General features: G+C 43.7%; 2 protein-coding genes across 4 annotated transcripts in view; one reads left to right on the plus strand and one right to left on the minus strand.

Annotated features, from left to right (window-relative positions):
- The window catches only part of col4a1 (collagen, type IV, alpha 1), a 50,692-nt gene extending 42,282 nt beyond the window's left edge, over positions 1-8,410 (minus strand). Inside the window, 1 exon segment of the mRNA XM_056439255.1 lies at positions 8,208-8,410. Coding sequence (XP_056295230.1) covers positions 8,208-8,279 — 72 coding nt within the window. The 5' untranslated portion in view covers positions 8,280-8,410.
- A 64-nt stretch (positions 8,411-8,474) lies between these two features.
- Positions 8,475-17,811, plus strand: part of col4a2 (collagen, type IV, alpha 2) — a 57,408-nt gene continuing 48,071 nt past the window's right edge. For 2 of the 3 annotated variants that reach the window (XM_056439224.1, XM_056439242.1), the window contains exons 1-3: positions 8,566-8,735; positions 8,939-9,025; positions 9,139-9,190. In XM_056439224.1, coding sequence (XP_056295199.1) covers positions 8,994-9,025; positions 9,139-9,190 — 84 coding nt within the window. In that variant the 5' untranslated portion in view covers positions 8,566-8,735; positions 8,939-8,993. The other variant, XM_056439232.1, reaches the window with a different exon arrangement.

Consider the following 17,811-nt stretch of genomic DNA (forward strand, 5'->3'; position numbering starts at 1 on the left):
ATCAAACTGAACCTTCTCTACCTCTGTACTGAATCTACCTTTATGGTATGCATGTACCCCAAAAATAAAAATAGTTTGCACCTTTTCTCTGCGAACACAACTGGCATTAAGGCAGCGAGAGGGAGAACTACTCAGGGGCTGATGGACACCGAGAGACGGGGGAGGGAGGGAGGGGGAGAGAGAAACAATGACTTTGTCAAGACGTTTGTTTTCTCTGAGAAAGGGCCAGTTCACTTCATGTCAGCGGTTGCAGAGCTCTGACTACTTCCGCTCTGCCGGTTGCTCCTCCTGTGAATGTGCAGCACTGTGCCGCCACAGGATGTGGGGTTAGGAAGTCACTCTTTTTGTAAGGAGGAAGGCCTCTTCCTTGCCTTTTATGCTCACAAAGACAAGAAGGGGTTGGGTCAGCCTTGCGTCTCCCTAAAGAGTGCTCTAGTATCTGGGTATAGCGCCAATGGCTTTGTACCAACCAAATATGTAGCCGTTCACATCCATGTCTGTCCAAATTGTCACCACTTCATCAATCTATCATTTATTTGATATTAGATATGTGTGGAAAATTCATTATAAGTCATAATTTCTGTCATAATTAGCACATGGATTCTTGAGTTAAGGCCAAAAACAGGTAACAGTGACGTTTGACCATATAATTAGTGCAAGTGAACGTTTGAGACCAATTTGAAGAACATTTGCTTATCTTTCAAGGTCTCATTTATCGTCATTGTGCAATGATGGGTTGTTCAAGGAAATGCAGTTGTAGTCCCAAAAATCCAGAGGTCCGGGACCTTGATGACCTCAATGGTGGGTGTATATATATATATATATATACGGCCATGCTGGGAAAAGGAGGTCAACCTTTACCCGCATAAGTGAAACACACAAATCTATTTCATATTTGGAGGGTGGAGGATGAGTTTAAAATGAAAAACAAGTCCCTCGCTCTTTCACTAAAAAAAGACTCACGTGTTACATGGAAGCAAGCATCTGGGATGTGAGTTAGTAATTAATACACAGAAGCATTTCCATAAGTGATATACAGGGCGACAAAATGCATCCATCAGGGAGTTTGCACATACAGGAAGTTTGTAAGCTCTATTGTACATCCTTTTTAAGGATTTCCATTTGCACATGCTACACATATGTTGCTGTTGTTTGTTCCCGGCGAGGAAATGACCCCTCATCATTGACATCAGAAACACATAATTGAGGCGGCACTAAATGAGTACGAATAAGTGGGAGAAGAAAGAGGAAATTCCAAAGACGGGAGAAAGACAGCCTTCATCCCGGCACTTCACTTCCAAGCCGGCAACAGCCCTAATGGAGCCCTTTAGCCCCATCGTCATGCCAAACACTTCACATGATAGCTCATAGCCCTCTCTGCTCTCTATTGTACTCCTGTTTCCATATCAAGCCTTATCTCTTCCATCACCACTGCGTCACGTCTGCTGGACGTCACTTGAAGGGCCGACTGGCTCTCGTATCGGTTAAAACGTCTTAATCTACCCCCGGACTCAGCTGTGCATTGAAAGATCTGCATATCTCCTTTGCTCCTCATGTGAGCCACGGGATGTGACCGGCTTTCCTAAAGTTATCTGATTGAGCTCTTTTTTATGTGTGTGGAATACTTCAGTTGACATGAACATGAACAATTCTCATTGTCTTCAAAGTCGAAGGAAAAAATGGATAACGCATCTGTTCTTCCAGGAAAGAGGTCCAGGGCTCTGGGTATGGATCGGGTCCTCTGAATTACAGTTGGATCTGCTATTTCTATCAATCCAACCTCTGTAAATATCGTGCCATCACCGTCCAATACGAGCATATCTGGTTAAAGAAACACAGAGTAAATTAAGTGATAGGTTAAGACCAGCAGAGTGTGCAGGGTTACAGCTAAACGGTGAGTTTCCGGGAGTGGAAATCCCATTCATGGACTGAAATGATGATTTTTGATTATTAGCTATGATGTCGGGACCATCCGAGGTAGACTTACCACAAGCTAAGTTTGCTTCAAAGATGCTCCGTGTGACGTCGGTGAGAGACACCACTGTCATGTTGAGCTGACATGAAGAAGAAATGTCTCCATTTGACGACAGTCAGACGTGTTGAAAGGCGCCACACACACACACATACCCAACATTCTGGAGAGAGCTTGTGTCTCTTTCTTCAGCACTGGCGACATCCATCTACATCACAGGCGTCAAACACAAGGCCCGCGGGCCGAATCCGGCCCGCCACATCATTTTATGTGGCCCCTGATGGCTTGAAAGACACATGATCACCTTTTCTTAAAGAAATTGAAGAAAAATATCCCGTGCTTTTATTTTGAAGGTTTAAAATTAAATGAATTCATGTTATAATATTAAAGACATTTTCTTATGTGCAATATTTCTACACTCAAATAAACAATAATCAAATGCAAAGACAATATGTTTGAGTAGTTTAGACAGTTACACCGGCCCTTTAAGAGGCAGCCATGATGTGTGGCCCACGGTGGAAATGAGTCTGACACCCCTGATGTAGATGGTTTAATCTACCGTCCCTAACTCCATATGTTACACACTCAATACACACACACCTTGTCCCTTGCTGTCTCGTCGGCACTCACAACGAAATCGTCACGGCCGACCGCGCATGTCGTCAAATGACTCTGAATCTGTTGACAGGCCAGTTTAAGGAGTCACTTCTTTTTGGCCCCAGTGACGGTTCAGGGTTCTGTGTTTGTGTGAAGGTCCTCAACGTGTGTCTCACAAACAGGTGGAGGTCCACCGGCTACTGCACCATGACCCTGTTCAACTGTGTCAAATGATGGTGTCCTCTTGACGTAGTACTTGTCTTTTCCTCAAAAAATATACGTCGCTTCTTTAGCTCATTGATCAAAATACTTAAGATTATGATCAACTGGATTAAAGAGAAAAGGAAGAGAGAAAGTGAAAGGACAACAATTTCCTGGAGGGAATATTTTTCTTTTTCCTTTTGGGAAACGAGGTTTTGGCTTGATGGTAAAAATTATGTTTACACCCATAGTGGACTGAAGGAAATAATGTATGTAGACTCAACATTCAGGTACAAATAGATATAATTTCACCAAATGAAATATTAAGTTTATCATTGGTTTTTTTGTTGCTTTTACCAAATCGTTCAGCTATCTTCAGGGATCTTTCACCATTTGCCAAACCACCAATCAGCTCTGGAACATCCAGTTCTGCGACATGAAAGAGCAGAGCAGCTGTTCACTTGAGCCACTTCTCATCTCTATTTGATTTGGATGAATTTTTATCAGAACAAACTGTCTTTTTCTTTCAGACACCCGAGTCTGACATACACAAATAAGAGAAAAGCTTAAAGGTTCAGTTTTAAACCTTCTTCTTCTGCATTCTTCTGCCTAAAAAGCAAAGAGGTCATGGCGGTAAGTATGTCGTTTACAGAGGGAGAAGAAAAAAACTCTACGATGTTTATCTGAGAAGCTCCTGATCTGTGTGTGTATTTATATTAGAGGAACAAGAAAAACACTTTTATCCAAAAATAGAAATATGGCATGACCGATATGCTTCTTGATTGTTGCCATTGGTGTGTTGTGTTACACACACACACATACACACATATACACATACACACACAAGTTGCAGGTTCCCTCTGCAAACCTCCCCACACACAAATCCATTTAGACACACACAGACCCAGATGTGCACGATGCCTCTCAGGTAACACAAACAGTCAGAGGAAGCACAGACGTTGTCTGGAGGCTTTAATAAAGTGGAGCAGCGTTTGTGTCGTCAGTACTTGTGACTCCTGACGGAGGAGACAACATGTCAACACTTCATGTAAATCCTCTCACGGTGTTAAATGTAACGACCCCGTCACCGCTGTCTGTATTACCCTCCGTCAGTCAGACGGCTTGGCAGCGGCGGGGTGGAAGTTCAGGTCAAGGTCCGGGGAGCGAGACGAACAGATTTGCTCCGGGTATATCATCTCTGGCTCTGACCCACATTCCTCCACATGTGGGGCTCACAACTGCCTCCATCTCCCCCCCCCCCCTCGCACAGCATCCCCCTCCATCCCGCCATCACTCTCCACCTTCCACTTCCCTGTCAGACAGACGTATCCATTACGCCATCTCCGTCTCAAACCACAAGTGACCTTCATGACTCACGAATTTCACAGTTAAGAGGCTGAGTTGCACTTTCCCCATGACAAACACCTCAGGGAGGTAACGGAGAGCTCGGGGAGCAGCGTGGGGCACGAGACGTATGTGGAGAGCTAATGTGACAAATCTCAATAATTGCCTTATTAGTGACGTTTGGACCACAGGGAATTGAAAAGGGCTTTAACCACCACTAGTTAATCCTCTCCTGACTTGGCACACACACACACACACACACACACAGGAACACACACAGGCAGAAAGTGGGGCATACTTGCCCAGAGATGCCTGTAAAAATAGAGGCACACTGACATGATCACAACTCTTCCAAATGTAGGCATTTTTACAACACTGGAGGTCAGGGGTCAGGCAGGTTATGCCTTCCCAGGGTGCCTCGCTTGGTTGGTGGCCGGTAACAGTAAGAGGGTCAGCTGTTGTCTCTGTAGGGGTTTGATGGGGAGGAGGTCGGTGCTTTGACCAGACGACACACAGCCTTGTCGGCAGCTTGATTCTTAGCTTTCAACACACACACAAACACACACACACACACACACACACACAATAACAGCCATCTCTCTGCTTCCACCATATTTAAGTAGTGTCCCAGCCCGAGGTTCAGCCTGTCCTGGGACATCCTGGCAGCACACAGAGGCTCATCTTTCCCACCAGCTACTGCCTTTCCCAACTGCTCCATCCAACATCCCACACACAAACTCTCACTCCAGGAATCTGTTAATCTGCCCTTCCTCCTCCTCCTCCTTCTCCTCTAGGAATTACAAATGACTCATTCTGGCCAGATTAAATGACCGCCAAGGGAGAGAGACTCTATTCTGTTGATATCGTATCAACAGTGGTGAAATATAAGCTCAGGATCGGATGCTGGAGGAACTATTGGGAGCAAAGGTCTTGTTGCTTCATCCTTAAACAGAGAGCAGAGCTTGACGCCAATCTTGCGTTATCTTTTCATTGTGACCTTAACTCTGAGCCTATGACGAGGTTCTTCACATCTGTGTGTGTTGCATGGATTAGTGATTGACCATGAATTGTTTATACTCTATATTCACTCCTGGCCTGTGTTGAGGCCCACTGATTGTGAAGGAGCCCAAACAGGAGGCCGTGATACTCGGCCGGCGTCACGTCCCGGTGTATGTGGAGACGAAGAAGAGATAAACACACCGCGGTGCCCTGTGGACGTTGGCCAAACACTGATTTCTTTGACTGGATTCACATTAATGAAGGTGCAGGATACAGAATAAAGAGGATGTTAAGTAAATCAATGTCCTTGTATTGGATATTACTGTTGGGGAAAACTCATTTCTGATCACCGTGCAGCTTCGGATGGATGACAGGATCACAAACGTCCTGTTGTGGACGTCCCATGGATGGATGGGACCATTTGTGAGGGTTATAAGTGTGATTAAAACGTATGTATATGGAAGAATAAATCAGAAAATTAATATAAAATACAGACAAATATATATATATATATATATATATATATATATACATCATTTGTTATTTTCTTTATTCTTTTTTTTCTTTTTATTATATATTAATTTTCTGATTTATTTGATTGCAATAATTTAGGATAAGAATATATTAGCATTTTTTGTTTATGCTTCTAAATCCATGCAGGCGGTGGGTCAAAGTTCTCTGCTGCTTTGTTTAACTTGATATGTGTCCTCTCAGCATCATACACTTCTATCCTACGCAGCTTCTTCAATTAACGCTGTGTCTGCAGATAAATATGTGATAAATAATGGGACTGTTTTCAAAATAGAACATCTAGGGCACAGGTGTCAAACACAAGGCCCGCGGGCCGAATTCGGCCCGCCGCATCGTTTTATGTGGCCCCTGGCGGCTTTAAAGACACGTGATCACCTTTTTTTAGAGAAATTGAAGAAAAATATCCTGTGCTTTTATTTTGAAGGTTTAAGATTAAATGGATTTATATTGTAATATTAGAGACATTTTTTTATGTGCAATATTTCTACACTCAAGTAAACAATAATTAAATGCAAAGAGTTATTTAACAGTATATTCGAGGGGTTTATAAAGTGTTTCCGTCCCTTTAAGAAAGCAGCCATGATGCTGATTTGGCCCGTGGTGAACATGAGTTTGACACCCCTCATCTAGGCAAAGGAACGTCAAAGCCAATCTAGTGACATGTTTTTTTATTACCATGTGGATTATTCATTCCTTTAGCTGACTTGTACTTTGTGACGACAGCTTGCAGCTATCACAGATGAAAATATATTCTTAAAACACCCCGGAAGAGAGAGAAACTCCCCACAAGATAATACCAGGCTCCCTCGAGAGGTGACAAGTATCTCTGAAACTGATTTAACAGCCTGTTTTTCCTCATCTTTACTCCTGACACAGTCCACCAGTGTTTTCCTCCCCCTCACCTGGATTTCCGCTACTCGTGTGAGAGAGATGTTTCCGCCACAAACTCCACCCACGCTTCAAAATGAAGCACCACATCTGTCGAGCCCCTCGATAGAGGGTGGCCTCCGGAGTTATGTATATTTCAACAAAATAGCTCAAAATGACGATGGTCCTCCACATACGTGAGCCCACAGAGCCGCAGTGACTGTTTCTGTTCTCAGAGGACTTGAAGCACCGCTGCTGTTTTCCATTAAACTACTTTTGAGTTTGGAAATCTGGATTTGGAAATGTATCCAAACATTTTCTCTCCATGTGAGATGCCTCCGACTGGGTAGCTGAGGAAAACCCAAGTGTCAAACATTTGCCCTGAGAAAGATTTACAGGCTAAACGGGTTGAACGCTGATCGTTCCACTCCCACACACCAACAGGCATTAGTGCATATTTGTTTAAAGTGTTTCTGGTGAAATGAGAGTCTTTACATTCTGAAGTCTGAGCATGTTTCATGTCAAACGTTGTTTTCTGTACATTGAGAGAAGAGATGTATCATCAGTTCATCCGCTGGAAGATGAAAACACGTCTTTATGACAATGCAAGTGTTGAACTTTGCATCAAGCAACAGGGACACAGTCAGAGGACTTATATACTCTCCTACCCATACAGTACGACCTAAAGGACTTATATCCTCTCCTACCCATACAGTACGACCTAAAGGACTTATATACTCTCCTACCCATACAGTACGACCTAAAGGACTTATATACTCTCCTACCCATACAGTACGACCTAAAGGACTTATATACTCTCCTACCCATACAGTACGACCTAAAGGACGTATATACTCTCCTACCCATACAGTACGACCTAAAGGACTTATATACTCTCCTACCCATACAGTACGACCTAGAGAAAGAATGTCTCTTTTCTCAAGAGACACATTCATGAAACGTTTATTGGAATATCTAAACATATCAAATGTTTTTTGTTCTGACTCTATGCATCTCAGTCTCCCTCTTTAACAAATACACTGAGCATTCCAGCTACTGTAGTCTCTCTCCCCCTCCCCCTCTCTCCCTCCCTCCCCCCCCTCGCGCTCTCTCTCTCACTATTCTCCTCTTCAGAAGATTGGAGGAGGTTGGGCAGGGAGGCAATTCAACTCAACTCAAAGTATTATAACTGCCTCATAAAGCCAAACAGACAATAACAATGTGATACAATATGCAGTATATATACAATATACAGTATATATATATATATATATGAGTGTATTCAAATACAAACATCTGAAAAAGGGAGTCTCTACTATGACACTGAAACACTGAAATGTGTTTATTTTGACGACTGAAGCTCAATAACAGATGAGAACAGTTAATGGTTTGTTTCAACAGTCAAACTTCGTCACAGAAAAACAGATGTTTGCACATATAAATATAGATATATAGATATATTATATATGTATACTAGCTCGCATGTCTTGCTTAAATACACGGAAAAAAAGGTGTCAAATCCCCTTCAACTGCACTGTGTTTGAAAGTTGCGCTCATCAACTTAATGAAATAACGTGAGAGATAAACTTTCTGTGGACATCAACTTAATGAAATAACGTGAACGAGAGGGAGATATATTCCTGCGCAGGTAAACCTTTACGCTCCTCACAACGCTGTCCATGCCTCGTCCACTTACCTCGGCGCCCGTCGGGTCTAGGCTGCAGCAGAGAGCCGCCAGCAGGAGCAGCGTGCCGGTCGGTAGCAGCATGGTGGCGGCGCGCGGTGGACCGGTGCAGGCTGCCCGCAAACAAGCCGCTGATGGCCGCTTCGGGTAACTCTCTCTCTCTCTTCGGGGTGAGGAGTAAAGTTATCGGCAGAGCGCGGACGGCACGTTTGTCTGCATCTTTGTCCGAAACGATATGAAGACGTGATCAATGCACCGCGGTGTAGTTTCTGCTGCACCACACCCCCCTCCCCAAAACGACCACCCTCGCGCCCATGCAGACGGACTCTGGCGTGCTGGTACAAACACTTTGACTTGTTTCTCGGTAAGGAGAGGGACTACTCGGCTCACTTTGCAGGGTTTCTGGTGGCGATATTTGAGCAGGTTTCGGGTGCCGCGGGTATAGCTTTAAATACCTTTACCCGAAACTTTTTCACGCGCGCGCATCTCTCGCCCCCGCGAGATCCTTTTTTCTTTCCTCCACCGTAGCCCGAGTTGACTGTAAGTAGTAATATCTTATTAATGACACTTTGAAAAACCGATTGACCACTGTGACTGTAGCAGCGTGTAGTATTTACAGCAGACATTGTGGGAAAGGATCGAGGGGTCTCTTTAGAGACAATTAACCACATGCATCACAGGTGTGTATGTGCGCGTGCGTTGACGGCGCTAATTGACGCGGAGGGTCTTGATGTGCTCCTCAGGTCGGGCAGACATGCTGTAAGCGGCTCCACGAGTGAAGGGACGTTTTCGGTGCGCATGTGTGGGACCATGCACGGACAACGCAACAGGTGAGCGCAACACACGCTGTAAACTATCACGTTCAGTAGAAGAAGGAACAAACAGTGGCATTAATATTTTCATTTATTATTAGTTTTAACGCTGTCATTCACATGTTCTTCAGGCTGATGCTCCTGTGCCTCTTCGTGGCCGTCCTCGCCTCAGGAGTGCACGCAGTAAGTTTTTCTCTCTCCCACGTTGCGTTTTATTTATTTATTTATTGCTTGTTAACTTTCATGCAGTTGATAATAAAGGTATAATATAGTAGCACAATGAACACGGTGTGTCCGGGTTTGGTTTGCCTGTGTTGGAGCAGCGGACCGTGGGAGGGTCTTGGGTTTGGGGAGTTCCTCCTGGAGGAGGTTCTAGGCTTTGCCTGCTGGTAAATAACAGCAAAGCTCAACACTGATTCTTGTGAAATGGCTCATGTTGAAACTTTAGTGGTTTGACTTAGGACGTTTACTTGCTTTTGCAAACTGAATAAACATAAATAGGGGTTGACCCTTGACCTGGCAGGGATTAAGGGTTGCTGTACTTCTGCAATATGGCACTGGAATACATTTGGACTATATACATCTGATGCATTACCTGCCTGTATTACATTTTAATAGACTGCTAATTGATATTCATATTGTACATACATTGATACAAACCTTTAGTTTCCTGATAGCCTGGCGATTCAAAACAGCCTCAAAACAATACTCTTGTTCCAATATCTACTGGTGCTACTGGTAATATATCATTCCACCAGTCCATATTGGACATTAAGTGATCCTTTCCTATCAAAACTACTTTGTAAGTAATGGGGTAATGGGGACCTCAATCAGTCTTAATTAGATACAGAGAGTATTCTATTGTTTAGCTGAAAACAATATGACATTTAAGCAGTCTCAGTTTGACATATCAAGTGAGTATCTTCCAAAGCTGCAGTCTTTTTAGTATGAAAGTACCTCTTTGTGCTTATATTGCTCCACAAGGAAACACAAACACAAAGAAAAAAACACTGGTATAAGCCTTACCACCTAATTGAGCCTCTGTTATTATGAATTCAAATATGTTTTTTAAATGAATGATTACATATGCAGGTTTGATAAAATGCCCCGATATGGTACAAAAAGCAGGGCCGTGATGGCTTTAATGTCCTTAAATCCAAATTATCTCTATTGATGAGGGTTGTGTCAATGAGAGGTCAAAGGGCATCTCCCTGCATCAGCTTAATGTCCTGTCAGAACGTCCCACAGCCTGATGCTGAACCTCCTTATACTCACTTGTTGAAAGTAATTTGTCTAGAACACCAATGAAACTAGATAGACGAGTAGTTGATGTCACAAGCAAATCAACAGTGAAAGTAGCCACGTTTCCATCCCAAAAAACGCTAACTTTAAACACATTTAGAATAAACTGGCAGAAGAAAATGTGACTTCAGGCTCGTTTCCCTCCACTTCTGTTCTGTGAATATGAAAATTCATAGAATTAAACTGCTGGTGGCACCAATTGTCCAGTCAGGTACCATTAAACCATTGCAGGAGAAAATATGTAATTATGACAGCGGCAGTTAAACATCAAATGAAGGAAGATAATGTGCTGGGAAATGTTTCATGTATTCATTACAGGAACATTACGGTCTCCTCTCCTTTCCACCTCAGCCAAGTGTAAAAACATGTTTAAAATGTATTGAGTCGTCACGCTTTTTGACGTTCGATGTCTCAAGAAAGCCGGGAGATCATTTCTAGACATGTGGTCCACATGGACTCAAAGAGGAACTGATATGATTTTGGAGGTCACAGCTCAAGGTCACTGTGACCTCACGTTCATCCTATTCTTGTGAATGCGATAGCTCAGGAACGCCGTGAGTGGATTTCCTCAAATTGTGGTGATACAATTTACACAAATGAAAAACATTCTGAAGTGCAGAGATGTAAACATGAACGGTTCATGGACGCATACAACAGAAATTGAAAATGTGCATACAAACAGATGGAAAGTGGTACGCTGGCGTTCACATAGTGACAGTAGAGAGGAATGTGTCTGTGGATGGACGAGGTGCATATCGGGCCTTCTTCTTATGGGACAACATACAAGTCCATGTGTTTCTTCACATTTGGAAAACTCCCGACTGGTCACGTAAATGAATTTATTGTCTTTCCTTATATGCGCAAACAGCTTCAGGTGGTGTACGAGAAAGAGAAAATGCAGATGCTTCATTCAACAGTTCTTTTTATCCTCTCTCTTTCCACACTGACTGACTTTGCATGACCTCTCCTTTGTTTTTCCTTCCATCAAGCTCACAATGTGTGGAAGTGCACACTTGATGCTGAATCCATGTGTGCGGTCTTTAAGTGTGTGTGAGCGTGCGGCCTGTGAGTGTGTTTTGCTTTTCTGTGTGTTGCAGGCGGCCAGTTCTGTCAGATATTTCATATCATATTTCGGTCTCTCAGATGAACAAGTTACTCTCTGGGTCCTGATGAAAAGGCTTGTTGTCTCTTGCTTTTATCAGATTGGGTCAGGCCTCGATTAAAAGCGTGTGACAGCGCTCGGCTCCTCTGTGTCTTGTGCAGCTTTGCTCCAAGGCGGTGATACGGAGAGAACGCAGTCTAATTTTAGTTTGCCGTCACCCATGTGCTCTGTGCAGGCTGCAAACTGTCAAATGAAGGAGCAGCTCACGTTGATTACACAAATAGCTTGAGTTCAAAACAAATACCGTATTTTTTGCACTATAGGGCGCACTTAAAAGCCTTTAATTTAAAAAAAAAGTGCGCCCTTATAATCCGGAAGCGCGATATATTATATATGGATTAATTTTGTTTCTAAGCGATTTTGTTTTTGTGTGGTACAAACGGCACTAAGCGCTAAGTCAAAATGTTTTAGTACGACTTTTTAAAACTGCAAAGCTTGCAGCATTACGTACCTACGCCAGGAGCAGCGCGGCGACGTAAGCATACTGTAGCGACCTGGGTGGATACGCGACGCGACGTAGATAGCTATAGGGTGTTTATATTCAAGGAACATAAAGACAATACTGCAAGCCCCGCCCGTAGCCAAAACACAAACAACCGCAAAACCAGCTTCAAAAACAAGCTTCACGCTTGCTCTGCGTCTGAACCGAACCCACGCGCCCCAACACAACAAACACAACAACACACACACAACAACATCACTCGCTGTCCAATCAGACACGCACACACAGCTACAGAGACGTTCACCACACACATAACAACATTTAAACATTTCCTATTACAAATACACTGTATATAATAGTGCACCGTGTAACTATAGTATAAAAAAACACAAAATACAACCAGATAAAGAATAACCTTGATAGATATTAATTTGTTAAATGTTGCGAATTTAATGTTTGCGAAATTGAGTTTTGATCGACTGAGTTATCTGACTGTTTTTTTTTTTTGTTTTTTCTTATAGTCGGTGCGCTATATATGAAAAAGATCGAAAATAAAAAAGACGAAAATAGACCATTCATTGACAGTGCGCAAAAACTAGCTTCATTTTCTGGGTGTGACGTACCAGCGTTTGACCTTTTGGTAAAATATGAACATCTGTGCACATTAAAGAGTCATCTTCAGCAGCTATGAGCTCGAGGTAATGATTTTGAATGTAGAAAAGGGTTAATGAAAGCAGTAACCCATGAAGTGTCCCATCTGACACAAGATTTCCTAATCTGCTTCCCAAATTTTTTTTTCCTGTTTAATATAAAATCCAAATCTGACTCACGAGACTGTTTCAGTTCTATGAACCAGACCCCAGCCTCCTGAACAACTGCTTCTCAACATCATTATTTCATTATTATATAATTCTCAAGATATCTACTTTGTTATTTTCAGAGTTTTCCACGTTTCACCTTCCTTCATAAACAAGCGGGACTCCACAGGGGGGGCACTGAGCTGCAAAAGCGTTTGTGATTACATTTGTATTAAAGTACAATGTGTTCATGCTTGTTTTTCAATTGGCAACACGTAAAAGTGGAGTGAAGAGCCACGAAACGCTTTAATCCTTTACATACAATTTGGGGAGCGCAGAACATATTTTCTTTCGGTGTCCATTGGCGCAGGAAGGAAGGCTCTTGAGGCAGTAATGCTAACAGGATGTTTCGTACAGGACCCTTTAAGGCGCTCTGATTCTCCTGCGTTTGAGACTATATTTCAAGATGTGTCTGAGCGCGGTGGAATGTGGGGATGATGCTGAAAGAGGATGTCTGAGTTGTGGGAATTTGATCTGTGACCCCGAAAGAGACATTTTTTGGCTCCAGATTCCTACAGTACCTGGAATCCCAGCAGCAACATCTGCTTGAGCAATTACAAGCTAAGTGGATCACGGTGATAGATGTAGTTTCTGCACAGGCCCTCTTGGCACGGTTCACCCTGCAACCACACGGTCAAACAAAATCAAACAAACTATGCAGCGAACGGCCGTAAGAGAATGTGAAAACAATGCAAATGAAAGAAATGCAGTTCCAATGGGATTCACAGCCGTGCAGCCTACTTGGGAAAGCTTAAGCCTGCGTGGAAATGTGAATGAGTGCTGCGCGATGGAGTCGCCCGACGGAGAGCAGACACGTGACCGACCTCTCAAAAGTGATTGTTTTATGGTGGAGGAAGGCGTGTGTCCGGGGCGAGGGGGAAGATGTCTGCCTGTGATAAGGATAGACAAATGGCCAGCACATCCCCTGCCAAACGTGGCTGTGATATAGAGATCTCCGGGCTGTAACAATCAGGGGAAGAGCCCATTGTGCTGTGCTGCAGGAAGCCATGTGTCCCTGTCACTTGTGTGTGCAGACATGGATGTGTGTGTGTCGTGTGGTGGCACCGTGCATTCTCCACCGAGGTGTTGCCCTCACTTCATCGACGGACCTCTCTGACCTCGTGGCATTCTGACTGCCTGACGTCCCTGTGGATGCACATGCATGTGAATGAATGTCCAGCGTGTCTTTTGTTTGTTTAAGTATTGTTTCCTCAGGAACAGCTGTTTGAAATGTGACTTTGTGCCGGTGATTATTTGATTAGTCTCTGTGGTTCGGCATTGTGATGGCGAGGAAGGGCCTGGTGAGCTTGGCTGTTTGCCCCCATTGGTGGACACGTTGCCTCCTTAAACAAGCATCCGTGTCCAATGATGAATACGGTTGAAAGCGGAGGACTAAAAGTTCAGTAAATGTGTCCCGTCTGGGCAGCATCATGAGCGTGTGTGAGCCGGACTTTCTTTCTCGCACGTGCTGAGAGTGTGGACTGTCTTTATCTTTGGGCTTAGCAAAGTTCAGTTTTATGGGACACATCCTGAGTGCATTGTGTGAAGAGAAAATAGATTATCCAGAGAAGCTCTCTAAACAGGAAGAGGAAATGGGTTGGCGTTAAATGTGTCAGGAGTTTCTTTACAACCCCGCTGGACCCCACGTAGTATTGTGGTCTGGTCTCAGTCCAAATGTGTTCACACGTTACACACAGCCTGCAGGATAAACTCCGACTACACTAAACCCAATGACTGTTTATAAAGTATAAACAGTCTATATTCTTAAGTATTCGTGTATAACCTGCCAGTGGATGGCGGTGTGCTGTGTGGTCTCTGTGGCTTTGATCCTGTCTGAGAACACACGTTCTGCGTGACTGTGGGTCAGTGGTTAGCAGGTCTGTCTTTCAACCAGGGGGTTGGTGGTTCAATCCCTGCCCGAGTCAATGTGTCCTTGAGCAAGACACTTAACCCTACGCTACCTTTGAGACCCAACAGCCCTGAAAGGGGATACAAACGGTCGTCTGCTACACACAGACATAAAGTTTACACATGCGTGTACTGAAGCCTGTATGCACTGACCCTCTGTCAGTCCTTCAGTTGGCACAGAGAAGTTTAACTTATTATATTATTTAGACGTCATAATGATGTGAAAATATGTGAATGTTTAATATCCCAGGGCACAGGGAGCCAGGGGTTTGATTGTGGATAATAACTCTTCATGCTTAATTTCATTCCGAGTCATGTGTGACCCCCCTGGGATGGTCCGTGCTGTACTTTGGGTGTGCAGATACACACAAACACAGAAATGGTACTTAGAGATAGTTTAGCTTCATTTACCAAAAGAAAAGATCTGTACATACCGGATAATGCACCTTCATCTTGGAGGTATGCAGTTTGGACAATTTTACGATGTGTGACTAATTAAGCTCTACCGTTTCTCTCTCTATCTCTCAGGGGCAACTTTAATGATCAATAAATAACTGCAAAATAAAAACATAGTAAATGCTATCTACGGTGTTTTTTGGCGGTAATCTAATTGTAATAGAAGAGAAAGTAATTTCCATGGGAACCAAGTCCATCAGCCCTGGGTTTCATGAGGTTCTCCAAGGGAACCAAGGACAGATGTGGACCAGCTCAACCTACTATCACGGTTCACAAGAATGATTTATTTTCGTGGCTTGTTGGGGGAGAGATTTACGGCATTATTCATAAACCTGGCCTCACATTAACCCTGGCTTCTCTTTTGCATATTAGCCTGCAGATATCGTAATAATATTAAGCGATATTGAGCTTTTACAACCTTGTAAAGGGCCAGGGCTTATGTGGTCAAGCACTACACACAACACTTATGGTTTTAATCATGTTATTTTGGGGGTGGAACGTATTTGCCAGTAACAGTAAATCAGTAGTTTGTGTGAATGTAACTTGCTGCAGTAAAGTCAGTTTAATAAACTGACTTTTATTCGACTTGGAATGAAGTTCGGAAATTAAATTCCTCGTGGAAGTTGCCTCTGGAAAACCCCTCCTGTGTATCCATCCGCCCCTGTCCTTTGCCCTTCCTCCATCTCACAGTGATTAATGAGAGACACAGAGGTCCCATCAGGCTGTGCTGCAAGAATTCCTCCCAGTGCTTCCAGGCTTCAGTCTCTCTCTCCTTCACTTCCTTTTATAGCCTCTTTTTGCCCCCGCTCTCTCTCCTCTGTGTCTTCTGCCCCCTCGCTTTCTCTCTCCATCCATCTCTTGTCCGTCCTGCCTCTGTTGTACTGTACTCTTCCTCTCTCAGCTTGTCCCCATCACATTACCCCCCCCCCCCATCTTCCCTGTGTCCTCACCCTCCGCGTGTGTCTCTGGTCGTCTTTTCTCAGTGAGCTCAGATGGAAGGATTGTTTCAGCTGTGTTTACACAAAGACCTTACATACTCTCACCAAAGAAAAAAGACCCCAGGCTCGTTAGATCATGTGCTGTTTGGTGCAACAGGTGCCCACAAGGTGATTACATGTCTGAAGTCATTTGTTTTGAATCTGATTAACGTGTCATCCTGCAGTTTGAAGGCCTTCCATAATGTCACAATCTCATCTCGTAGGAATATGTTCATTCGCTGATCTCACTGTCTCTTTCCTCTGGAGGAGAGACAGACCATTCATTCCCATCGCAGCTGTGGCCTAATTGATTACACTGAATTATTTCTTGTCATGGGAAGAATGTTAACAAAGTTAAATGCACAGTTTGTGACAACATGAACATGTCCACTTTCTCCTGCTCTCTCTCTCTTTCTTCCTCTTATCCCCCATCTGTCTTTTTTGCCATTCTGGTTGGCAGCCTTTCAGCCTGGCACCACTGTGGTCCATAATATCCCAGCAACTATGAGATGTATTAGAATGAAATGAGTTACTGGTATCAATGGTACCTTCATAACTTTCGGTGATCCTCAGACTTTTCATCTAACGCCACCATGAGGAGGGTTGGGTACCAAAAACCGGTTCCTATTCGACCGGTGCCGACCGGACCGAAAAGCAACTCACATTTCGGTGGTTCCTTTTGGTGCCTGAGCCGATTGAAATTGAAAAAAACTAGTATTTTGAACTTCTCTGGTGACTCCGCCCTGTCAGCAGATTACGATAGCCTATCATATTTAACCTTGAAAGCGGAGGCATTCGCCGTGTGTGACTGCGTGAGCCTGTGCCGAGCACACCAGCGTCAGGCTGGGCGCGACGGGGAGAGCGATGATGAGCTTAATTCAGATTAGTACCGGAACGTTGATTGCAAGTCTTGCATTCATAAAAGTAGGCCAACAAATAATAAATTAGCCTTTATAACCATGTTTAAGCTAGCTCGTAGCTAGCGCTAGCTACGAGCGCAGCAGTCTGATATCCGTTGTTTGTCAGTGCTCTATGAGAACGGCTTTTATACAGAATATGACCTAAGAGGTTTTTTATGTCGTCATTGTCAATCGTCGTCTTGTGCTTTTTCTTTTTTTTAAAGTATCGGTTCAGGCACCGTTTAGGCACCGGTATCGTTTTAAAGTACCGGTTTAGCATCGAAAAAGAAAAGATACGATACCCATCCCTAACCATGAGGCTGACATTTGTGGCCTTGGGTGAAAGTTCTTGAAAACTACTGCCATGAAACTTGGTGTATACATTCAGGTGGTCCCTGAGATAAATTGTAACATGACATGAGCAGAGAAAGAACCACATTAAGCCACCAGCATGGCGTTGCACTATTCGTCTTGTTTCTGATTGTGTTGCATGAACAACCTGACTACATTGCCTTTTCCATCCTCTCTGCCTCTAGACTCAGCTCAGACTAATGAATGACACAATCTAATCTTTCTAGGAATATCATCCTAAACCCCTGTGAGTCATCATTCTGGATTCTCCTTATGAGGAAGCTGTCTACTCGTGAGTAGAAATAAAAGAGCGAACATGACTGTTCTCAGGCCTATCAGGTGTCCGGGCTCTTACTGAATGGATCCTCCCATCTGGATGTGATTGATCATCTGATTAGAGGGCTAAACAGTAGGGCCATCGACACAATGAGGTCTGACAGTTTGGACTGA

This window comes from Pseudoliparis swirei, chromosome 2 (assembly GCF_029220125.1).
Source record: "Pseudoliparis swirei isolate HS2019 ecotype Mariana Trench chromosome 2, NWPU_hadal_v1, whole genome shotgun sequence".
Classification (NCBI taxonomy): Eukaryota; Metazoa; Chordata; class Actinopteri; order Perciformes; family Liparidae; genus Pseudoliparis; species Pseudoliparis swirei.